The sequence below is a fragment of the Eublepharis macularius genome, chromosome 5 (genome assembly GCF_028583425.1).
Source record: "Eublepharis macularius isolate TG4126 chromosome 5, MPM_Emac_v1.0, whole genome shotgun sequence".
Taxonomy (NCBI): Eukaryota; Metazoa; Chordata; class Lepidosauria; order Squamata; family Eublepharidae; genus Eublepharis; species Eublepharis macularius.
Window position 1 is genome coordinate 93,031,166 of NC_072794.1, and position 26,404 is coordinate 93,057,569.

At 41.2% G+C, this 26,404-nt stretch overlaps 1 protein-coding gene across 1 annotated transcript in view; it reads left to right on the forward strand.

Annotated features, from left to right (window-relative positions):
* TRABD2B (TraB domain containing 2B) overlaps positions 1-25,763 on the forward strand; it is a 701,502-nt gene extending 675,739 nt beyond the window's left edge. The window contains exon 7 of the mRNA XM_054982029.1: positions 25,547-25,763. Coding sequence (XP_054838004.1) covers positions 25,547-25,763 — 217 coding nt within the window. The remainder of the gene's footprint in view (positions 1-25,546) is intronic.
* The last annotated feature ends 641 nt before the right edge of the window (positions 25,764-26,404 follow it).

Consider the following 26,404-nt stretch of genomic DNA (forward strand, 5'->3'; position numbering starts at 1 on the left):
ACCATGGCATGTTTTCTAGAGGGACATGGTGCCTTACATAGGCTTCCCTCCATGGCAGCGCCCTCTGGTGGTGCATCAGGATATAAAGTGAGTTTTCTGAAATACACTTAATTATAAAGAAAGATAGGGAAAACTATGAAGGCTATCCAGGAGGATGGGGGTGGCATTTTGCAAAATAAATCTACAACATTTAAAGGGGACTTACGTCTAACTGTCCTCTAAAGACCGCCCCCCCCCAAATTTCATGGAGATTGGACCTTGGTGAGCCATTTTTGGCCCCTCAAAGGAAGTGCCACCCCATTTGCTCCTATTGCAAGGAAAAATTTGACAGGAGCTGGGGAAACCCATGGATCATGCCTTTCCCGGGGTTGATTCTTCCTAAATCATGGGGAGTCTTTAGGGGACAGATAGGCCTAGCTCCCTTGCAAATTTGGTGGATCTTGGACCTTGGGAAGGTCATTTTAGAGCCCCCCAAAGAAGGTGCCATCAGCCATCCCATTTTTTCCTTTTATGAAGAAACACTGACAGGAAGTGGGGAAACCCATAGATCATGCCTTTCCCAGGGTTGATTCTCCTTGAAACTTGGGAAGGCTTTAGGGGACAGATAGAACTAGCTCCCTTGCAAATTTGGTGGATTTTGTTTGCAAAATTCCACCCGTATCTCCCTAGATAGCTCCCCTAGTTTTCCCCACGGGAAATAATGGAAATTGAAGGTGGCTGGAGGCATCTTCTTTTGGAGGCCGTAAAATGGCCCCCAAAGTCCAAACTTGGTCCAAAACAAGGTCCAAATATGTAAAATCAGGAATCAGAGAAAGGACATAAGAAAATTATGGACTTTGAACAGAAAACATATAGTGGTATGACAACTTTCATCGCCAGCTTGCACTGCAAAAGTAGCTTTGGTTTGGTTTTGTAGACAAGCCCTAAGTTATGCAGCTAACCTTAGGCTACTTTTCCTAATTTACAAATAGTTTTTGTATCCATGTTCCAAGCAGGGGCTATGATTCAGTGGTAGACCAAATCCCAGGTTCAGTCTCTGGTGCCTCCCTCTTGGGCAGCAGGTGTTGAGTAGACATGGGCACGAACAGAAAATAAACAAACATGGTGTTCATTGTTCATTGCCATCCACAAACAATGAACAACAAACACTGACAAACATGATCCTGTCACAAACATGTTCGTTGTTCATGGGGGCCAGCAGGCTCTCCTCCTGCCATCAAGATCCCTACTGCACCGCTCCCAGAAACCCTACCTGAGCAGGCATCAGAAATTGTACCAATAATAAATAATAGCTTGGCCCCAGAGCCTGGCAGCAGCCCTGAAACCTGAAGAGGTAGATCCCTATCCCACCACACAGAAAATTCACGCTCCAATGCACTCACCCTGTCTCTAACAGCAGCGTTTCTCCCTGAAAGCCAGAGCTGGGAGCCCCCCTTCCCCCTGGTCTTTTCCTCTTGTAACAAATTTGGAGCTCCACTCCACACTTGGAAGGAAGACCTGCCTATCAAGCTAAATTGGGCTTAGATTGGGGTTTCCAGGGCAACAGCAGGAGTTCAGACAGAGTTCAGACAATGCCTGCCTGAGTTGCCATGGGAATTGATTGCAGGTGCCAGACTGTCTGGCTTGACGAACAGCAATGAACAGCAATGAACGAGGCTTGCAACGACCACCTGTTCGTTTAGAATGGGGCCTCATGAACATCTTGTTCGCAAACAGCAGATTGGGCTGTTCATGGGTTTTTTTTAGTTCGTATTGCTATTCGTGCCCATCTCTAGTGTTGAGTCCTTTCTTTTCATAAGAGCCTGAAGAGCTGCTACAAGTCCAGATAGAATAATGGTCAGGCTCAGTAGAAGATAACTTCATAAGTTCCAGGAAAGACATCTATCACGTGGAAGCACTTTCTCAGAGTACGTACTTTTTACATGTGTTGACAGCAAGCACATGTATTCAGAGGGATATGACATCAGCAATGACTGGCACTGGAGTTTCCCAACATTGGATACTCAACCTCGGAGTACAGCAAAAACAGTGGGCAGCATGTCACCTTTCATATACAAGAGGCACATGGAATTTTCCCACATTTGATGCAGCTCTCTAAGCCCCCTAGAAAGATCACTCATGGGATTTCAGGGTCCACACAGAAGAGCAGGTCAGTGGACTGGAGTGAGGAGGAACTAAGGGATGCAACTTCCTTCTCCCCTCAATGTAGCTGCTTTTGTTTAATCAACTTTCATTGCCTTCCTGACCTGACCTGGCCTGTCTCTTCTGTATTTTTCTCATAAGGACATAAAGCTGTGTTCCTTAGGGGGAGGGAAGAGAGAGCCACTGGGTCTTCTTGATTGATTGCCAATTGTGGCCACTAAGATTACATATATGTGTGATGTAGTCCAACTTGAAGCATATGGGATGGGACTTTGAATTAGATAAGACTTTGTTTCACATTCTGGAGTATGCCTGTTTGTAGGGAAACAACTCAGAGAGAGAGAGAGAGAGAGAGAGATCATTTTCAAGTTTTCTTGTGCCAAAGTACAGTGCAGTATTCTAAAATATATTATTCCTTACTTACTTACTTACTTAGCTTTCTTCTTGAATATAATTGTTCCATTTTGTATGTGCTGTGTCATTGTCTTTTTTCTGAAGTATATTACTGTTTGTACTTGAGGGTTGCTCCCCCCCACACACACACTTTATTATTTGTATTGACTTCTATCTTGCTTTCTCCTGCCACTTCTGAGTTTTTGGAGGCCATTTTTTATTTAATCTCCCCCTCAGTCTTATTTGCTTCATTAGTTCTTTATTAGAATATGTTGCTCAAGTATTCTTGAGCTTGGGTTTCCAGGTATCTTGCCCTCAAGGACCAGACTGCCACTTTTTGGGTAGACACTCATGTGCCTAGCATGCAAGAATATTCTCAGCCTGACCATGATGACATCGTTTGGGGAGTGACATTATCTCTGGTACACAAGAGGCTGGGACAGCTGGCCAGCCCGCTGCTCCCTGGGCACACAGGAGCCTAGTGAGGTGAGTGGGTCGACCCTTCCCCAAGCATGCAGGATACTCGAGGGTTGGGCAAGCAGGCTGGCCTTTTTTTTTTACTCCAGTTTTTTTTTACTCTGTTTCCATCAGACAGTCCAACCAAAAAAAAAAAAACAGATTGTCCAGTGGAAAACCAGACACCCAGCAACCCTAGCCTGAGCATGTTCTGAACTCCTTTGATTTTCCATTGTGCCCACCTTCACTGAAGCTGCTGTAGTTCTTTGGGGATTACAATTAATTTGAGATTTGTCTGTCTTCTTTAACTCAGTCTGTGCTGTACATCTGGGCTTCTCAGTTTCAACACAACCACATCACTTTAATTTATTTATCACACACAGTCCAGTAATAAAATTGGATGTATTTCATATACACATACAGTATCTTGTCTGACATGAGTGCACAAACAACACATCATGCCTAGCAAGTAATCTTCTAGCTCTGGTGGGAGAAATTTGCAGCATGATGGGGGCAGATCTGGCAGTGGGAATGGAAGGGGTGATTTTGAAAAAGCAGCAGCAGCCGCCAACAGTAGTAGCAGTCTACCTGGCACTGAAAGTCCCCCCTTGAAGCTCAAGCTACTGTTTCTACAAGCTAAATGGTTGTGGTGCCAGTTCCTCAAGCTGCTTTATGTACTGCTTTATGTGTTTCCTACCAATTCTCCTATACACTTTAATGTTAAAACACAGGGACTTTTCATTGCCTCAGAAGGGGTCTGATACTTGGCTGTGTCTGTCTAATATTTGGAGTACTGCAGTACAGCTAAGCTTTGTCCACTTCAATTAGAAAACCAGAAAGGTACAGACCCAAGGAAACAGTAGGGGGACTTCCATTGAAACCAATGAGAAAGAATTAAAAAATAGAATTATGAAAATGAAACAATAATAACAAGTGGAACAGAAAACAAAACAAAACCATACAAACTCAATAACAAAACAGTCTCTTTGAGAATTAATAATAAAAACAAAAGAAATAAAACAATTTTTTATATGTCACCTTTCTTCCCTCAAACCATAAGCAGTTTACAAAACAACTGTCAAGAATAAACATACTACACCAGATGGGGGAAGAAGGAGGCAAATAAAAACAAGCAAAATTGATTATAAACATTTAGGTAATTTATTAAGCTGTTCCACAATGACCAGATGGAATGGCTGCTGATGGAAGCAGTTTGGGAGAAGAGGAGCCAAATGGTAGTTTTCAAGGAAAATATAGGACTATTAGAAAGTATTAGTTTATTTTAGATGCAGCAGCTCTTTCAACCAAAAAATTTAAAAGTAGAATAAAACTCCAATGCCAGCAATGGAAGCAAGCAAGGTGCTATAAATGACACTTGTAACAAGAAATAGCAACCTTATCAATTTGCTGGAATTTCAGCCAGCCAGACAATGCAATGACACAAAACAGAATGCTGTCAATCACAACAGTCTTTTAATTTAATTTAACTGATCCTGAAATGAAAATTTTACTAATTAAACTCAGAGTGTTTACTTTTGACAGCACATGGTGACAAAATATGGTGCTTATCTTCATTAAGGAAGATACTGCATTTCTTTGGATGTTTTTGATATTTAACAAGTAAAATGATGGTCAGAGGTTACTTTTGAGACTGAAATATCAATTATGGTTTTATTTAAAATCTGCCTTTTGCTACTCTCTCTTTCATCAACTCAGATCTAATTCAGAAGCCTTGCATTGAGGAGGAAGTGAATAAGAGAAATTATTAAAGTCATACATAGAAAGTCAAGACAGTACATAGGAGAGGCCTTGGCGTTAAGACTAAGAATCATGTGTGTTCTGATTATTTGAGGGCTTAATTGTCTTGTGTCATAGGACAAGCCCTGCTGAACTAGCCTAATGGTCCATTTAGTATAGCATCCTGTTTCTCTACTGGCCCAACAGTTGTCCTGAATGAGCAATAAATTTGGTATACAGATCAAGGCCTTCCCCTGACATTGTCTCCAGAGGCAACTGGTACATTGCTATTCAGAGCTTTACTGCCTTTGGATGTGAACATTCAGTTTAGTCATCATAGCTCAGAGGCATTGATGAACCTATCCTCCATTAACCCGTCGAATCCCTATGTAAAACCATCTATGTCTGCTGGTCCTGACCTGGATGGCCCAGGCTAGCCCATTCTCTTCAGATCTTGGAAGCTGGTTAGTAATTGGATGGGAGGCCACCAAGGAAGAGCAGGGTCACTATCTATGAGCCTGCAATGGGAAAGCACCTCTGAAGTCTCTTGCCTTGAAAACTCTACAGGGTTGCCATACATTGGCTGCAACTTGAAGGCACAGAAAAAATGTCCACTGGCACATGATTCCACAATTAATTACTAGCCAAGTTTTAGAAAAAATATTAACATATGGTATAACCTATGAATCATAACAACCACATGGAAACTCAATTGCACATAGTTTCTGTTTGCACAACTTCCCTCTCTCTTACTTAAGGGAGCTAAGCCAAAGAGTTATTCCATGCAGTTAGCCATCGGTATAGTTGCACTTGCTTATTCATTATTTACCTGGTAGAGAACAGTGGACTGCTCTTTCCACCCATGAATGCCCCAAATAACATATGAACTGGAACTCAGTCTCTAATTTGAATGCATCAGTCATCATAAAAATGAAAGTCAACAGAGCATGTGAAAGGCTGTGCATCTGTTTTAGAAACAAGGTGATACATCCCCATTTCATAACCAACTTGTCTCTTCCAGAAATAATGGAATTAGAAAGATTCATGGTAGATAAGTCTGTCAACTGTTCACCAGAATAGCTGGATGGAACCTCCATGTTCATAGGAATGGTACTTCTGAATACGAGTTCCTGGGAGACAATGGCAGAGAGAAGCTTTGGTCATTGAACCATGTTGTAGGTTTTCTGAAAGCATGTGACTGGCCTCTGTGAAAAACAGCCCAATCCAGCAGAGTTCTTTTTATATTTCCTACCAAAGCAGATTGCTCCACTTCTCATATTTTGGAGTCCTCAGGTTTTCCATCAATAGGGGCCTGAAATAAACTTCAGACATGAATAGCTAATCATTATTTTCCAGTTTCCTTTCTCATAAATATGATATCAGCAACATTCAGCATCAATCTGAATAGCATCTCCAACCCTAAAGTATATGTGCTTATCATAGCATGATATGGAGGCACATTGCCAGAGACTGAACTAATCCCAAAGAGCACAGATTCGTAATACAATGTGGCTGTACTTCCTTAAGCATCACCAACTGTCCTTCATTTATTGCTGTACAAAAATTCTGGCTGTATTTTATCCCAGAATAAGATGTCTGTGGGATTTCTTCTTAAAGTTTATAGAGGCTTTAGTAGCCTATGTAACTGGTTAGCCAGTCTGCAATTAAAACAATAGCTTAATTCAGGGGTACCCAACCACCAGGATGCAGACTGGTACCAGTCTGTGGCCTGTTAGCAACCAGGCTGCACAGGAGGTGAGTGGTGGGCGAGCGCAGAGCCAGCTCCAGGGAGCAGGCAAGGTAGGTAGTCACCGTCTTGGGAGGGGCAGCCGTGCCTTGCCTGCGCCTCGCCTGGCCGGCCCTGCACTTTTCATTAGAAATATTACCTCGGCTGGCTGGCTGACTCCCATCATGCCTCTGGGTCTCTCCTCCCGCTCCCAGCCGGCACACGCACAGTTGCTGCCTTGTGCTGTAGTCAGTGTGGCTGCGCTTGCTGGAGCTGCTGCTGCTGCCCTGCCCTGCCCTGCCCTCACACCTTTGTGTGCTGGGTCACTGCCAGGCCTGCTAGGCAGCCAGCCACCCTGAGCACTTCCTGCCGCTTGCCCCAGTCTGCCTCTGTCTCCTCCAGTCTCCACCAGGCCCACTGGGGAGCCAGCCACCCTGAGCATTGCCTGCCGTCTGTCCCAGTCTGCCTCTGCCTGCCTCTCCTCCGGTGGCGTGGCCGCTGCTGGAGAGTGGAGAAACGCCACTGGCCTCCTGCCTGCACAGTTGCACTAAAAAATATAGACCTCGTGACAATGCAGCTGCTGGGCAGCTCTGTGCTGCAGCTGCCTGCTGGTGGCTGCTGCTGCTGCCCTCTCCAATGACCGGTCCGTGAGTACTGGCCTTATACTGTGTCTGCTGTTGCCCGCTGCTGCTGCCAGCCTGTGCCACTGCCTGCCTGCGCCTGCTGCTAACCCTAGCCAAAATGAGTAAAAAACAAATGTCGCTGAAGAGCTTCTTTGAAAAGCGGGAAATACCCAATAATGAGACAGCAGAAGACTCTAAGACTGCCAACAGAAAGAAAGCTGCATTTAATAGAAGCATCCTACTTTAATTATGGGTCCATTGCAACAGGTGATTCACATTCTCCAAGCCCGTTTTGTATGATATGTGGCGACCGGCTATCCAACAAAGCCATGAAACCTTCAAAACCGCTTCGCCACATGGAGACCAAGCACCCTGCATTAAAAGATAAGCCTTTGGAGTTTTTCCAAAGATAAAAATGTAAACACGAAGAACAGAAGCAATTATTGAAGGCCACCACTTCATCAAATGTGTCTGCACTGAAAGCATCATTCTTAGTGGCTAACCGCATTGCTAAAGCTAAGTAGCCCTTTACTTTTGGTGAAGATCCTGCCTGCTGCTAAGGACATTTGTCATGAACTTTTAGGAGAGGCTGCAGTTCAAAAGGTGGCACGTGTTCCTCTTTCGGCTAGCACCATAACTAGACCAATTAATGAAATAGTAGAGGATAGTAGAGGCACAATTGTTAGAGAGAATTAATGAGTCACCGTGGTACACAATCCAGATTGATGAGTCTACCGATGTTGACAACAAGGCAACAATGCTTGTTTTTGTGCAATATATTTTTCAGGAGAATGGGCATGAGGATATGTTATGTGCACTATTTTTTGCCAACCAACACCAGAGGTGCAGAACTAATCAAGTCTTTGAATGGAAAACTGAATTGGTCATTTTGTGTCGGTATCTGCACGGACGGAGCAGCTGCCATGACTGGTCGGCTTTCTGGTTTCACTACTCAGGTCAAAGAGGTCATTTCTGAATGTGAGACTACGCACTGTTGCATCCATACAGAAATGCTGGCTAGCCGAAAAATGTCACCTGACCTTAACAGCATTTTGCAGGATGTGATTAAAATTATCAACCACATTAAAGTACATGCCTTTAACTCACATCTGTTCGCGCAGCTTTGTGAGAAGATGGACACAGAGCACACACATCTTCTGTTATATACAGAAGTGAGATGGCTTTCTAAAGGTAGATCACTGGCCAGAGTTTTTGAGTTACAAGAACCGCTCCAGAGATTTCTTTTAGAAAAACAGTCACCACTGGCAGCACATTTCAGTGACACAGAATGAGTCGCAAAACTTGCTTACTTGTGTAACATACTCAACTTGCTCAAGGAACTCAATCTGTCACTTCAAGGGAGAATGACAACTGTGTTCAAGTTGGCAGATAAAGTGGCTGCATTCAAAGCCAAACTGGAATTATGGGGGCGACAAGTGAACATTGTGATTTTTAACGTGTTTCAAATATCAGCAGAGATTTTGAAAGAGACTGAGCCAGGGCCTTCTTTCTCCCAGCTAGTGCAAGATCATCTATCTCAGCTTTCAAAATAGTTTGAGTATTACTTCCAAACCACAAAAGACCCCTGAACTGGGAAGGAATGGATCCACAACCCATTTGTAGCCAGGTGAATCGACTTTGTCTATGCTAGAAGAGGATCAACTGCTTGTGATCGCAAATGGTGGTGGCCTTAAAAGTATGTTTGAGACAACTTCAAATCTCCATATGTTCTGGATTAAAGTCAAGGCGGAATACCCTGAGATTGCCACAAAAGCATTGAAAAGCCTACTTTCATTTCCAGCATCCTATCTTTGTGAAGCAGGGTTTTCTGCAGTGACAGCAACCAAAACGAGATCACGGAGTAGACTGGACATAAGCAACACACTTTGGGTGTCACTGTCTCCTATCACCCCCAGATGGGACTGTCTAGTTGCAGGAAAACAAGCTCAGGGTTCCCACTGATTCTGCATTATGGTGAGTTGTATAATTATTTCATTATATAATGTAATAATAGAAATAAAGTGCACAATTGTATCATCCCAAAACCACCACCACCACCCCCGGTCCGTGGAAAAATTGTCTTCCTTGAAACCGGTCCTGAGTGCCAAAAAGGTTGGGGACCACTGGCTTAATTTCATTCTCACACACATGAAGATGGTACTTAAAGAAGGGGAAATTCTGTTCCTTTATTGCTGCTTTAAAAGGGGTGTTGAGGTGCTCAAGATAGCCAAGCTATATTAGGTAATCTTATGAATAGTCTCTAAATTATATTCACATGTATTTATTCCTCCTCATACGGCATAAATCACCTGATAGAAGAGGATCATATTCACCTCTCAGCTGGATCAGCATAGCCTTGCCCAAACCCAGGGGGCTGCACCTGCACAACTGGTCAAACATCTGCTCTTGGCAGCCCTGGTTTCCTGATAAATAGGATGAATGTAGACAAGATGTGCACATAAAATAATGGCACAATATAACTCAACAGTGTCTGCGAGGAAGAAGTAAATCTCCTTGCTCATTGTCTCTGCTGACATACTCTTTTTCCCTGGATGGCTTTTACTAGAACTATCTGGATTAGTTGTCTGGTCAGAGTGTGCAGGATATATTAATTAAGTTCTCTCATCATGTGTTCTTTCTGAATTTTCATATGCTAAGCAGGCCAGGGGTACAAGCTCCTTTTTTGTATCACAGGGTCTCAAGTTCCCATTAATTTGTTTTTGTGTTGTTCAATGTGAGCTTGGAATTACAGTACTCCCTTCCATAATCTTGCTTTATTATACAAGTCTATACAAGTATCATCTCTATCTATGTTACTATCAAATGGAGAAGGCAGAACTGAGCACACTTTCTTCTCTTTGAACTTATACTTCAACAACGTGAGACAATACAGGACACGGCTGTCCCAGTTCATTCCAACTTATTTTTTGTATTATTGGAACTTATGAATCTCAAAGTGTATTATCCCCCAGTTTCTGTTCTTTTTCTAGGCTTATTTCTGTGGCATTTATGGCCTCATTAAATGGGCTGTACCTACCCACCAAGTGAATTCATCATAGTCATCACCTCCCATAGGAAAGCATGTCCTGTGATAATCCATTCAAAAACTTTTACATTTGTGGCTCTTGAGCTTTGGGACTCCTGGTGGAGGTCTGAACAGCTTCCTCTCAATCCATTTTTCACAAACTTAAAAAGACCTTTTAATTTAGCTTAATTTGGTTACCTGTGTTTTACTGTTGGTAGGTTTACTGATTTTAGGCTGTTGAACAGAGTTTTAATTGGGCTGTCTCAAGATCTGTTGGATATTTGTTTCTGTAAACTGCTTTACATTGTCCAAAGTAAAGAAAGATGGTATGGAAATATCTTAATTAATAAATATAAATAAATATTTTGTTCTTACTTGAATAGATATCTTGCAATGTCCTTTATAATTTATTTATTTAGAATATTTACATACCACCTTTCATTATAATAGATAATACTCAAAGACAGTTTACAAGGAATAAAAATTACAGTATTGTAAAATAAACAATAATATTAATTATGAAATAATTAACAAAACAGCTAAACAGCATCAGATATCAATAAAACAGCACAATGTTAAAAATAAAATTGTCATTTCAGACTACATTTAAAAAACACTGGGCCCAGACTCACTTGAAGGCCCGAGTTGCAGGTGGTGGGGGGAGGTGAGGGGCGAGGAGCATGGTGACTGTGATGTTTTTTCAGCCGCAAGGATCCCAGCCGCCATTGCAGCACCCACGTGGCCACAGTTCAAACAGCTGACTGACCAGTCATGGCTGGCCGGCTGGGAGCGGCTGTAGGGTGGGGAGAGCTTAGTGTACTGGGAGGCAAGGTTTCCTCCCAGGTCAGGGCGTGGGGCTTTAAAGGAGACTGCCCCACCCCTCCCTGGCCTTTGGGACTCAGTGGATGAATTAATATCACAGGTAGCTTATAAATTGGGTATAGACTATCCTTGCCATTTAGCAATTGCCATCAGCACTTCAGTTATGCCTGGATCCAAAATGGAGGCCATGAATTTTGTATGAATCTTGTTTGACCATCAAAATTACCATGTTTGAATGTGATTACAAGATGTGAGACAATCACACGGTCTATTCACTTCACAGGAAATGACTTGAATGCCTGTCAAATAGATTCACATTGTTTTTTCCCAAAACTGATCATGCCTCAAAACACTGGTGTTTTCCACACAGTCACTTTACAGTGTTTCAGAATCTATTCTGCTTCCCATGTTCTCCAGAGTTCCACACATGCAAAGGAGTCATGGGAAGCTCAAACGGTTTTTGTCTGTCTTTTCCCCATTTTTTCTTCCTGCTGACATTCTATGTTTTTTTTTAAGTTGCTGCCCAGATGCTGCTGGCGTGTATTATGTCCATGCAGAATCAAAAATTCCCATTCTGCTTCTTGTGTCCCCTCTTCCTTTCCCCCAGGAGCTGATTGATCTGTCTACTAATAACCACTCCCACCCTCCTCAGCTCTCTGAACAACTTTTCCACCATTTTTATTAGTAAAGTGAGGTAAGGGTCATAAGGCTGCTTCTCCATTTGCTTCCTTCCTCCCAGGTATGCATACATCTCTTTTTTCCCCAAAAGGAATGAGTCCTATCATTGCTGCTTATTCTGTGCTGGCTTTAAAAGCCAGGAAAGGGTTAAATGGCTGCTTTTCCCTTCCTCCCTCAGGGGTATGCACACATTCTCATTTAAAACAAGCATTTTGCACAGCCATTTGCAAAACAAAGTGGCAGGGAAGCTGCAGGGAGGGAATGAAGCAACAGCTTTCCTGGCTTGGCTTTTAAAAAAATGAGAGTGGAACAAGCAAGAAATGTATATGTCCGCCGCCCCCCCCCCCCCGGAACTCTGCCACCAGTTGCCTCTTCAGTGGGCATGGGACAGCCCAATCAGCAAATACAGGGAGAGGGGAGGGTTCCAACATTACCATGCATGAGACATTTTAAAAAAAAATTACATCAGCTCCAGCCCCCACAAAATGCAGCTCCAAACAGATATGTCTCAACTTGTCAGCAGACACCAAATTGCCTTAAGGTCATGCAGTGCAGAATAATGGGTCCCCAAGCTGTTTCAGCACTGATCGGCATGAATGCTCAGCATCACTGGCTTGAAGTGTGCCGTGCGGAATCGGCCACTGTCAATCCCAACAGATCAGCAGTAATGAAGTTTGCTAAGGACTACTTAATTAAATTCCAGATGGTATGATTTTTTTGAAACACATTCAGTCTTTTCCTGGAAAGTACTGACTTCTGTCGTATTATTACTAATTACAGATTAAGTGAATCAGGTGGTTGGATCCAACCAGCTTTTCTACTGTTGAAAAATGGAAGGCATGATCCTATGTGACCTCCAAAAAGATTGTGCTAGGGATCAACATGAACAAAAGCCATGTGTAACAAGCAACATAAGTAGGGGAATTAGAGGAGATTGAGAGGGAAAGCGGGCTGAACCCATCCCTATATAATGCTTTTCTGTGAGCATTTGGGATTCTGTTAGCCTTTGGAAATACCCTAAGGAGCACAAGCTTTGCAACCACATGTAGATTTCTATAGGGTGAACAGCATGTTTCCACTGTACTTGACCACATGTTCATTGAGCAGCTCAAAGGAAGGGCAGAAACTGCCTATGATCCATGCACTTGTTTATTAATACTGATGAGCAACTATATGTATGTGGCATATGAGTTCCAGGAGGCCACTAGTTAGCAGATGCTCTAATAGGTCTCTTCCCTTTTAAAAGGAGCATCTCCATTTATATTTTCCACATCCACAGTTTTCATTCACCAGGTGTTCTTTATGACTAGATCTGAAGCCTCTTAGGACTTTTCTTTACAGTTTAGCATCTCCTTGGTGTATAGAGGAGGATGGAGAGTAGGGTAATAATGGTCTGCTATCAAATATACAAAGTGTTCTAACCCATTTAACAAAAGTTAATATTCGATTAATGCAAGGACAAGAAACTTGAATTAAGAAGGCAAATCCTACCTAGGAATTTTCATGTTATCTGTAATGGATAGACAGTAGAATGTGATCTGAGCTTGAACTCTGTACTGTGTAATGGTTCTTTCTGCCCAATAATTTTTTAATATAATTAATTGAATGAATTGTTTGAGTCTTTCAGAGGAATGAACTCAGACCTTGAAGTGGACTGTGATACAGAGAGTTAAAATAGTTTTGAATCATTGACATGACAAAGTTTTCAGTTTCTACCTTAGCTCCTTGCAGAGGCAAAATTTCTTTTCTGAAAATAGCTTTCCACATTACTTCCTGAGAATATCAGTGAATATGAAACTGGAACACCTGTCATCTTAACTCCCTCACATATGTGTTTGGCCAATTAGCTTCCATTCTGATGCTATAGCTGCTGAAGGTAGTAAAATGTCTTGAGTCATCCCTGCCAGATACCTAACTAGAAAAGGTGAGGCAAGGATGTTGAGATTATTTATTTATGTATGTATTTACTTTATTTATACCCCATATTTCATTTTGGGGATCCAAAACAGCTTACATCATTCTCTACTCTCTTATTTTATCCTTACAATAACTGTGTTAGGTTAAGCTGAGAAGGTGTGACTGGTCCAAGGTCACCCAAGCACTCTTTCATGGCAGAGTGGAGTTTTGAAGCTGGATTTCAAAGATCATAGTCTGGCACTGTAACCACTACACCATGCTGGCTGACATATAGTTGAGCTCATACAGTTGAGAGGAAGAAGTTAAACCAACCAATACAGTGCACCTCTTGCTCCACACCAAAGCAATTTTGTATTATACACTCGGTTTTATCCCTTCAGATCTAGAATCAACATGTACCATCAAAGTACTTCTGATTAATGGGCAAAATGGGAAAGAATCAGAGTGTGAAACCAGACAATAAACTTAATGGCGAGACTCATGAAACAATCAAATCCTTTACAAGCCAGGGGAGCAAGCTAGTATCTTGCATAACAAATTTCTGACAATGCAGGCCACAGTAACAAAAGCCCAGTGTGTTACAGTGAGTAGAGTGTTGGACTAGAACAGGGAGATGAGTTCAAATCCCTACTCCACCAAAAAGCTCACATGATGACCTTGGACCTATCTAAACACTCTGTCTCTCAGATTAACCTACCTCACAAGGTTGCTATGAAAATAAAATGAAAGAAGGAAGAATTATGTGAGACATGAGCTCCTCAGAGAAAGGATGGGATAAAAATGTGATAAACAATTTTGGTCCTGTAAGGAGCAAAAGATGATCCTATGCAAGGGAAATGTATGAAAGTTACCATAGACTATAACAGGCAAGGGTTGAGCCTAAATAGTATATTTAAGTCAATTTTTGTTTGAATTTCCAGCCATCCATTTAGTTGAGTAATCAATTGACTAATATATTTCACATTTATTTGTCAAATTCTTATTAATATTGAACAAATCCACAAGTTAATGTCATATTCCAGTAGCATTGTACTTTTTACAAGTCTAAATAATAGTCTAGATATAAGAGCCCCAAATACTGTGTGAATCTTTGAGATGACATAATGATCCAAGCTCTGTGTCTATTATTGAATTCATTCTGCTTTGAGTGTCTGTGAAGAGCTGGCAAAATAAATTGCACACACAGAAGGGCTTGTCTCAGCAAAGAGACTTGGATGAAAAAAAAATATTCTTCAGGGGAGGTAGTGTTGACTGTGGTAGTGAGTCATAGTATGGAATTAGGAAGAGATGTTTCCAAAGTGTCAGAAAAGCATCAAAGCATTTCTGAGGTAGTGGGAAGGAGGGTAAAAGGAAGAGTTAGTGGTGTCATCTCCTGCCTACGGACCACACAGGCACTTCATGAGAATTCATGCCATTTTTCAGTTAAATAACCTTGCATCATTGTGGCAATTTTAAAGTTAGGCTCTTTTTTAAAAGGATGATACATAGTTTCCTGACAGACTGGTTTTAATAAGGATGAAATTCTTGTTGTTGCCAAATGAGAAATAACTTTCACATCTTTAAATCATTAGTTTGGGGAATGGGGTAAACATTCTGAGGGTGCGCTTCAAAGGTTATTGATTTTACAAGGCATTCAACCCTCTGCAGTAGTTTGAGAATCAGCCTAGGCACCATTTCTTCTTTTCAGTGGATACTGTCTTTCAAATAGAAGGCATTTCTGGGGGTTATGTCTTCCTCTACATGCTATAATTGATGGAGAAAGTGGTGGAAATAATTTCAAGCAGGGCTTTTTTTGTGACAGTACTCACCTGTACATAGTACTGGCACCATTTGGGGGGGGTCCCCCCCATGTCCTGAGTGTGGAATTGCTGGAAATCAGGGCAACTTTATATATAAGTATGGGCATCCTTCCTTTCAACAAAATAAACACTGATTTTAAGAAAGAGTTTTTCAACAAGGACACAATTTGGAATATTGTGATAATGTTGCAGATATATGCTTTCTGTCTATTTCTCTGTTTTAAACTGTTCATTTTCAAATTCTTGAATGTAAATAGGCAAAAAAAAAAAACCTCGCTCAGGCACTTTGACAGTTTTAGGCATCAATACAAAGTTTAGAAAAGATTAAAGAGAGACCCAAGCCATCTTTTTAAACAGATGAACTTACTTCACAGAGAATTCTGGGCCGAATCCACATTACTCCTTTTTTAACGCATTTTCCCCACCTTTTCCCCGCATTCCCGAGTGCCGGTCACATTACCTGATAAATCACACGCATCTCTTCCGCATTCCTCTCGGATCTTCAGTCACTGTTTTCTTGCGGGAATTTCACGGTGGACGTGAACGCCTACAAGCGCAATTTACGCACCTTTTTTTTAAACCACCCCCATTCAAGTATTTCTGGCCGTGCCCTGCGTTCCCATTGGCCGATTCTATTATCAAGTGCTCCATAGTCTGTTAATGCCTGTTTTTCATTTTTTCTTTCATTGTCTGGGAATTATAACTCAGATGTCTTCGAAATCATTTCTGGTTGAGTGTAAAACTTTTTTTGGCAATGTAGCCTAATACCGGCCTCGCGCAACTCCCTGTTTTTTTTCTATTTTTTATTTTTCTCTAGATCAATGTAATAGCAAAATTACGGCGTATATTCCTGCGCAATAAAGATCACATAGCAGCACAGATATCAGGCTTCCCGGCTTTCCCCACGTATACTCAGTCCCCTATGACACTTCACATTAGCTCAAATATTGCCTGGGATGATATTCTAACATTTGGCACGTCTTTTTAAAAAGATTAATTTATTCTTATCAAAGCATCCCTTTTACGCAGTACTGATGAATAAAAAAAAATAATTTTTTATTTATTTCTTGCAAGATTCTTCCTATCGATATAGCAAAATTAAATATCCTAAATTATTGATGGTGCTTGAGTTGATTGGTGGTTGCAACAACAATGGGGTAACACACGTCTGGGAATATTGGATCGCCGTCAATGCCCCAACGAAATAAGGCATTGGTTTCTATTTAGCATAGTATCGTTATGCCAAAGATTCGATCAAAAAAAATTTGCAGCTTAAATGAGCCTCCACCAGCTCGATGAACGTGCTTTTGGACATTCGGAAGCGGCGCATCCAGCGACGGTCATCCCAGTGCACCATCACAATGTTTTCCCACCAGTCTGTGCTGTGTGGGTACACCCAGTGCTGCCTTGGCTCCTCCATCTCAGCAAGCAGGAACCACTGCAGAAACCGCTGGTGCCGCCGTCTTCTTGAACGCGCCCAGGCAACAGTAGTTCCAGAACTCTGGAAAAAAATCCTGGCGGTGGCCCACTGCCTTTGAACAGAGTACCGCTGGTAGGCCAGCAGCATCTGCGTCTGCCACTCCATTAAGATCCACATAACATGAGCAATGATAGCAATTATGGGATCCATGACCATCACACAAAGCACCGACACCTACCAAACCGACCATTCACTAACACCCACAAAGAGTTTTTTCCTAAACCCTTCCCTTTCTATCGATTTTTTAAATCCCCCGCCCGAAAATGAGCACCAATTGCTTTCCAAGTGTTCATGTGATATATCGCTTTGATGATGTTTCCTTATATGGTAAAATCAAAATAATGGAAAAGTGCGTTCAAAAAATAAAAAATAATGGGCGGGAAAATGAGGTCCCGCCCACAAAAGCGGTTTTTCCAATGGCTGTGTGACCGGAGGAACATGCGAGAAAGACGCATTGGAAGCATGAATGTGAACGGAGAGGAGAAATTTGTGGATTGGAGACAAACGGAAGATTTCCGTTAAAAATGCAGGTAATAGGTGAATGTGGATTCGACCCTGGATGTAGAATTGGAGGGGAAAACAGAAAATCTGTAGAGAAACTAATAGAGTACATTGGATAAAAAAATCTTAATTTTAATTCATGGTTTTATCGAAGTCCTGAAAATTAAAGTGACTTGAAGGCACACAACACACACCACCACCACCACCACTTTTATGAAAACTTTATGTATTTTTATTATTTGTTCCATTTTAATACTTCCATATTTTGTACAAAACACTGTGGATATGGCATTTGCTACAGCTTTCAGTTCATACACTTCTCTTCCACGGTACAGTGTTACTGATGTGCAAGAGTGTATTTATGAAATAATGTGGATAGATCTGCTGGGATTGTTCAGTTGTATCAGTTTTTTATTTTGTACTGTTCTACCAATGATGCATTCAAATGCACTTCAATAAATCATTGCACAAAAAGGCATCTTGATGCAATTGTACATACAAGCATATCAAGGAGACCTATTTGCACAGTTTTAACAATATATATGTGAAAACTGGTAACTCAAATTGAAAAAGAGGCAAATCAGATGAAGGAAACCAATCAAATTCTGGAATGAGACATTCTTCCAATGAAATCAAAATTAAAGATGAATGGAATGCCCTACAGAGAGAAATTCTAGAGGGGTGGGAGGACAGAATGGGATATTATCCCTAAGATTCATTTGTTTGGTGCTTTCTAGACAGGGCATTCATTCTCATCTCTCTTCCCCCATCTAATGAAATATGTTTTAAACACACAATTCTGCTTTGTAGTTTGCATGTAAGGAAAATCCTGCATTTCAAAAATTCAAGAAATATGTGGAGAAAAAGTGGGACATGAAGGGGAAATTGTGGTCTTTGGAAAATTAAAGGGGAGATAGAAACTTACTTAAGGTCAAAAGGGGGTATAGTTTACTGTATCCTATTGGATTAGCATAGAGTTATAGTACTATAGTATTAAAAGGGTAAGAGCAAGATAGTATATTCATAGGGGAAAGTATAAGATTGAATAATAAGGTTGAATAGGTTATAGGGAGTATATATGATATTTTAGTGATGTAATAGAAAGATTAGATCTATAATATAGATAATAGGTATCTAAGGAATAGTATATTACACATATATATGTATTTTTTTAGTTAGTATATGTACTTACTATATACTTATATAATTTTTATACTTTTAATTAAGATAAGTAGTATATTAAGCGTAGATAGTTAAGATAAGTAAAGAGATTAGATTAGTATGTATAACATAGATATATATTATAGACTTTAAGAATTTATATGATATATTCTTTAGCTTAAGTTGGGTATGGAAAACTGCTGGGAGTCACCAGAAAAGGGGGGTGGGAAGGATGGGGGAAATGCAATGGGGTGGAAAATGATAACGATTTTTATGTTTATGTTTGTAAACCCATCCAATATTTTTTTTAAAGGAAAATCCTACATTCCTCACAATGGGCAAAATCATTTGCTTGAAGCCAGCTGGGTGACCTTGGGTCAGTCACAGCTTCTTGGAGCTCTCTCAGCCCCACCCACCTCATAGGGTGATTGTCATGAGGATAATGATAACACACTTTGTAAACCACTCTGAGTGGGCATTGTTGTCCTGAAGGGTAGTATATAAACTTAATGTTCATAGAATCATAGGATTGAAAGGTACCTCTAGGGTCATATAGTCCAACCCCCTGCACAATGCAGGAAATTCACAGTTACATACCCCCCCCCCTGACTACCCCAGTGACCCCTGCTCCATGCCCAGAAGATGGCAAAACACCTCCAGGATCACTAGGCAAACTGGCCTGTGATCAGCATTACTCTGGGCATGTAAGAAGGCCACGAGAACGAAGTACTGATGTAACCCTTCCTGCCCTCCCTTTCATGAATTGCCTAGGTTCACAGAATCAGCATAGCTATCAGATGGCCATCTAGCCTCTGCTTAAAAACCTCCAAAGAAGGAGAACCCACCACCTTCCAAGGAAGCCTGTTCCACTGAGGGACAGTTCTAACTGTCAGGAAGTTCTTCCTAATGTTTAGCCGAAAACTCTTTGACTTAATTTCAAGCCATTGGTTCTGGTCCGACCTTCTGGGGCAGCAGAAAACAACTCCATGCCATCCTCTATATGACAGCCCTTCAAGTACTTGAAGATTGTTATCATATCACCTCCCAGTCATCTCCTCTCCAGGCTAAACATACCAAACTTCTTCAACCTTTCCTTATAGAACGAGGTCTCTAGATCCCTCACCATCTTTGCTGGCCTCTTCTGTACACATTCCAGCTTGTCTATATCCTTCTGAAATTGTGGTGCCCCAAACTGAACACAATACTCTTGGTGAAGTCTAACCAGAGCAGTGTAGAGCAATACCAGCACTTCTCATGATCAGGACACTATGCTTCTGTTTATACAGCTCAAAACTGCATTTGCCTATTTAGCTACCATATCACACTGCTGATTCATGTTCAGTGTATGGTCTACTAAGACCCATGGATCCTTTTCGCACACACTACTGCCAAGACAAGTCTCCCCCATCCTATAATTATGCATTTGATTTTTTTATCCCTAAATGCAGAACTCTGCATTTATCTCTGTTGAAATTCATTTTATTTGTTTTAGCCCAGTTTTCCAGCCTGTCAAGATCATTTTGTATCATCTTTGACCATATTTGCTACCCGTCCCAATTTAGTATCATCTGCAAATTTAATAAGCATTTCCTCTATTCCTTCATCCAAATAATTTATAAAAATATTGAACATAACAGGCCCCAGGACTGATCCGTGAGGAACTCCATTTTTCACTCTTCTCCAAGAGGACGATGAACCATTTACTAGCACTCTTTGGGTGCGATCTGTCAACCAGTTACAGATCCACCTAATAGTAATAGGATCCAAACCACATTTTACCAACTTGTTGTTGGGGGAAAAAAGGTTAAAAAATAGCTTTTCTTCAGAGGTGCAATGGATCTTGAATCAATAGAGAGTCAGCACACGAGTTTAGCTTTTTAAAAACTTTTACTACTAAAGGAAAGGAGTCACAGGTTGCCTACAAAATAACAAATGTCTGGAGCTACATTTTCTTGCTACTTGTTACAACAAAGAGCTGGGATAACAGAATGGAGAATCTTCTTCTTCCTCCTTCTTCTTGACCCTGAAAGAAAGTCACCTGACCTGTTGACCAATAACAGTTTACAAACTCTCAAGTTTCCCAGGCTTGCAGATTATTGGCTTTGAGCCAGGTTCCCTTTCCAGGTCAATCTAAACAATAGCATGGTAGGTAAACACATTAACCCCATAATGACTGAATCTCAGACCTTGCAACACACATATATTCCAACACTTGTTGACAAGGATATTTTATTTGTTTTAGCCCAGTTTTCCAACCTGTCAAGATCATCTTGTATCGTCTTCGACCGTATTTGCTACCACTCCCAATTTAGTATCATCTGCAAATTTAATAAGCATTTCCTCTATTCCTTCATCCAAATAATTTATAAAAATGTTGAACAGAACAGGCCCCAGGACTGATCCCTGAGGAACTCTATTTGTCACTCTTCTCCAAGAGGACAATGAACCATTTACTAGCACTCTTTGGGTGCGATCTGTCAACCAGTTACAGATCCACCTAATAGTAATAGGATCCAAACCACATTTTACCAACTTGTCGACAAGGATATTATGTGGAACTTTATCAAAAGCCTTACAGAAATCAAGATAAACTTGTATACAGACCTGGTCAATTGCTGCCATTTTTAGTAGCAAAACTGATGGTCAGTATTAGGGGTGTGCATAATGAAAAAAATGAGCTGACAGTACACACAGAAATCACTGGTTCAGCTTGTTAAAGCAACTTCCAGAATGGGGGGACATAATAGAGAAATGAGGCTGTAATGACTCCCCCTGCCCCAGCTGAAAAGTTTGTGTGTTTCATTTTGGTTCTTACCATGCTGAGGCTGCTCAGGCAGGCCAGGCCATGGGTTAGGCTAACCGGCAATATCTTGTTTTCCTTAATTGCAAGTCTGTCTGCACTCTCTAATGATGCAATCTTCAGGGGAGAGACTGAGCACTTAGCATTAACTCTGTAGATGGGAAAGGGATGTGTGCTGCACGCATGAGCACATTTTTTCTACAGCGCTTTCTGGGCATTGGCATTGAGTAGCTCATGGGGATCAAGATATGCTTTGCACTGGGGAGGGGAACAGCAGAAAGCATAGTGCCATCAGCATCACCACCCCTTTCTGTGTGTTCTCACAGTACAAGGAAACACTGGCAACATCTACAAGGGTATGCACACATGGGTTTGAGGGGGAAGGGTTCTCCTTCAGCCTCTGAGCTCCCAGCTGCCACAAAGGCTCAATCTATTCAGATTAGAGTAAAAATTAGAAAGAAAAGCAATTATTAAAGAAGAGCCAGGAGGTCCCAGGCACGGGGAGCTGGTTTATGCCCACTCAGTGGCCTTCTGCTGCTGCTGTCCTTCACTTAGATGCAATGTACGAGGGCCACCACTGAGACTAAAGAAGTCCTCCAAAGACAGCAAGTCAAGGAGCACAAGGAGGAATTTTATCGTGCCCAGAAAGCCTCCCAGCAGACTTTGGGGGCTTCTCTGATTAAAACTGTTAAACCAGTGTCAATTGACTGGGATGTGGAAGGTGTGTACTTTGCACATTTGCACATGCATGCACACTCTAGTTCTTCCAGTTCAATATTCCATGTGGAAGGACCAATTTGGTGAGATTTTTTACTTCTGAGCACAGCAACAGCACTTGTTTAGTTCTGCCCACCGTTTCATCTTCTTCATTCAATTCTGGGTTAACTTTTTTAGTCAGAAAGGGAGACTGGCAGTCCCCTGTCCAGTCTCCTACTTTTATTAGTAAAAATAGAAAAAAAGAGGGCCATCCTTCCTCTACTTCCCTTCCTGGGAAGAAAAAATCCAACCTCCAGCCCTCCCTTTCTGGGAGTTTTAATACATAGTGCAAGGACAGGCTAGCAGCCAGCAGGTTTAAACAGGGAGTCTTGGGCTGCTGCAAAGCAGATTAGGGTGAGGAGGATTCATCCACCCCCTCATCATGGATATGAAGCTATAAGGCATGGGGATACATAGCATAACAGCAGGACTTAAAGGTAATAATTTATTGGCTTTGTGATTATAAAAAAGCATTTTTAAAAAATTTTGCTCACTGTGCTGGTTGGCAATTGAGTGCCTTCCTGGTTATGCACAGTAAGTTTATTGCCCATATTGCCAATAAGTTTCCTGCTTCTGTCTGTGCCAGCCAACACTCAACTTACATTTGGGTCCACTGTTGTGTGAGTTTTCATGTGCTTGATGAGAAACTCATTGGATTGGTGGGTTTTTAGATAATGCAGGTTTTGGTTAAGCATAAATAGAGCATCATTTTCTGAACTCCCCTCCCTGAAAAAAACAGTGTGTGAGTGTGTGTGTGTGTGTGCACAGCTGCCCAACATTGATCTTGGTGCATGCTTTCCCCAAGCATTTCTTGGGGTCCATAAACATAGAATCCTGTTGTTGTGTGCTCTCAAACTTGGTGGATTGATGGCTTAAAGTGAGGACTGTGTTCTGTGCAATTTTGGAGGTATTGCATGCCAAAACAGCTGGCCCAGGACCTCATTTTCCCACCACCACCCCTTGAAAAGAACAATGTATGTTTGCATGTGTGGCGAACACATGCACAATGGGCCAAAACTCACAAAAAGGGAAAAAACAGGAAAAAAACAAATGGGACAGATCTGAGCTGGCACTGCATCAGCTGGAATAAACAGTAATGGAATGGAATTATTCTGGAACCCATCTGGAACCAAAACTGAAATGGAAATTTTCTCAGTGCACACCCTTAGCAGAATATCAGCTTCTGTGACAAACAATGCAGCCGCTCTTAAATTCAAAACCAACAAAATAAAGTACTTCATTTAATGAATTTATGTAATTCACTGCTACTGGGTGCAATGATAGCCACTAGATGTCTTCCAAAAATGATTAGACAAATTTACTGGGGTGGAGAAGGAATAGGGTTTTCAAAGGATATTAACCATGATAGTTATATGGATCCTATACATCCAGAGGCCGCTGAAGCCAATTTCTGGGACACAAGAGTTTGTTGTTCTTTCAAAATATTCTAGAGCAAAAGCAACATTTTATGAGCTGTGTGGCTGAAATTCAGTTATTAACCATAGCTACTACAATGCATGATAGCGGTATATTCTAAAGACAAGAAAATATCCACAATACATACACCAAAATAACAATGGTGTAATACTGCTTCTGCTGTTGAAAGGAGGAGCTCCATTACTCTGATTATCACCAGCCATATCATAGTTATTGGTGGATGCAGAGCTAATATATCACACAAAGAGATGCAAAATTTCAGATTGCAGAAAGATCATTCATGAAAGGAAGGCCTGAATGTCATGTCCCTATGTGCAATGGTACCAATGCAAAACATGCCTCTGTGCACCTGAAAATGAAATTCTGAGCATGGAACTCCTAAGGCATGTCTGAGACAAGCTCAGAAACAATCTGTCATGTAATTAAGCTATGAGATAATCAGTTTTAAGAATGGAATGTTAAAGAACCAGTGTTGTGTGTCATGTCTCTTATTATTTTTGATTCATTTAATTTGATAAAATAACTCCACAATAACCTTTCACAATTAGTTACTTGCTGATTTTAAACTGCAAAAAAAAAACCCTTCAGGTAGAAGAATCTGATAGAATTTTCTACACATCTGTTCAGATCTTTTAAAATGACTATTGCTTTGAAAATAAATAAGAAACGTGCAGAAAATCATATGAATGGCAGCTCAAATTCAAGTCAGGTGTATTTACAGTGCAGTACATGAAAATTGAATCATTGCAAATTTTTAGTCATTTACCCTTTTAGTTGTCAGATTTATTTCTCCAGGAAAACTTAGGGTTTTGTGTCCTCCAGGGGGTGGGGGAGGGGATCTCCTGCTCCCAGCCTCTGCCCCCTGCCACCATTCACCTGGCTGATGGGGGGAGGGGAAAGGCCCAGGGAACAGGCCCAGGAGGCAAAATACCTCCTGGGCCAGTGTGCAGTAGGCACGCTCCCACTGGGAGTGACAATGTCACTTCCTTAAGTGACATCATCATGCAGAGCAGTGGGCATACTCCCACCCTTCACAGGGGGCAATTTGAAACTATATCTGTGCAAGAAACAAAGTGATGCCATTGTGCCTGCTGGAAGTGATGTCATTGTGCCTGATAGGAGCATGTATGCATGCAAGGAAGATGCCCCCAGGTAAGGGCAGGATCCCCCCCTCCCGCTGGGAAGGTAAGGGGACCTGGCAACCCTAGTTCAGGAGGATTCTCAGAAGGAAGGAGGATCTGTTGGTAAATTGCTAAATCTGCTCCAGTGCACAACTGCAGCAAGCAGTCCAGTGCGCAAGCGCAGCAAGCAGACTTGGCTTGACAAGTCTAGGTGAAGGTGCTTTGGCACCTGTGTCATTTTTGCAAACTGAAATACCTTGTGGAGTCTCTATTTGTTCGGTTAGGGAAAGTTATGTATAATCTTTGGAACACATGTTTCCCAGCACAGCAAATACAGTCCCTTGGAACTGTTCCAGTTCAGGCGTATAGCATAAGGAGATGGTTGAAGTCTTTTCTCCAAATGATCTGTTGTTGCAACAAAAATACCAACCCTGTGCACCTGGGAGGCACAGAACTTCCAGTGCAATTGTAATGCAAAGTACTTGTGGCAGCAGTACATGAGCACTTCACAGAGCATATTTGTATCTCTCCAGAATGCATATATAGGAGTTTGTTGGCAGTCATGCTGGAGAATAAAGAGTATCACTGAGAAAGGGGAATCCTTGTACACTTTGTTCCTGCACATAAATGACATATAAGATTTGTATGTTTTTCTTGTTGCTGGGGGAGGGACATGGCAAAGCACAATGTAAATTGCATCTGCATTGCAGCAACTGGTGATATTCTTGCAAACAGCCATAATTTGAAAAACTATGGGTTCCCCACCCCCAACTGTAGGATCTCATTGGAAAAGGTGATTTCTGTTAACTTTCACCCTAGTTAGGAGACTTTGTTCTCTTTGTGTAAACATCTATTGATGAAATTCACTCTCAAAGGTATCATGCAAATATGTGACCATATAGCTACTTCTCGTAAATCTTATGAATTGGACAGAGAATATACTTTAATTTTATCCTCTTTGTTTTCTTCTAGCACAACAACAATGCCGTCTCATATCAGGATTACAAATGGTTACATCTCAATCAACCCATCCATCTGGTTTTCAAACCAGCTGGACCAGCAGCCAAACCCAGACCTCACGTTCCACCATCATCTCAAAAGTTCTGCCCTAGCCATCATCTTAGCATCACCTTTAACTGCTTCTGTCTATGTGGCATTGGCTTTTTTTCTCTTGAATCTACTTTCATGACACAGGAAGAATTCTCATGCAAAATCTGGAAGACAGAAGAATGACAAGCTTCCATCTATTAACATCCATTCTCAATGAATGGTTTCAGCTGGGCCTTCAACAATGGAATACTAGGATCTGTAACTGGTATATTTGTTTTTTGCCCAGATGTTAGTTTCAAAACTCTAAAGCTTTATTTTGTACACTGACTTACATCTTCTTTTTGTAGAAGGATCCTTATTTCCCATTTTGCTATGGGGTTTTGTAAAATATATGATTTATATATGTATATATATATAAAAGAAAAAAATAGTGTATTTATTCAACTGATAAACCTATATTTGTTGTCACAAAATGTTAAATCCCTTGTTCAAAAGTAGTAACAAGGGATAAATTAATATTTTCTATATTACTTCTCAATCTACATTAATAATAGTTGAATTCATATTCTGGTAAAATGGCACAATATTGTGAAGTTTCCAACTCAAAATTTTCTCCCAATTTTAAGAACTTTTAAAAATCAACTGATACTGAATAAGTCTTTCCCCTTCACATTTCTACTTCTTATGATAGCACGGGAAAAGAAAAAGCTAACATGACTTTCTAACATGACTTTCACATGGCTCCAGAGTAAGAACCTTGGTTTTAAAATGAGGGCTCTT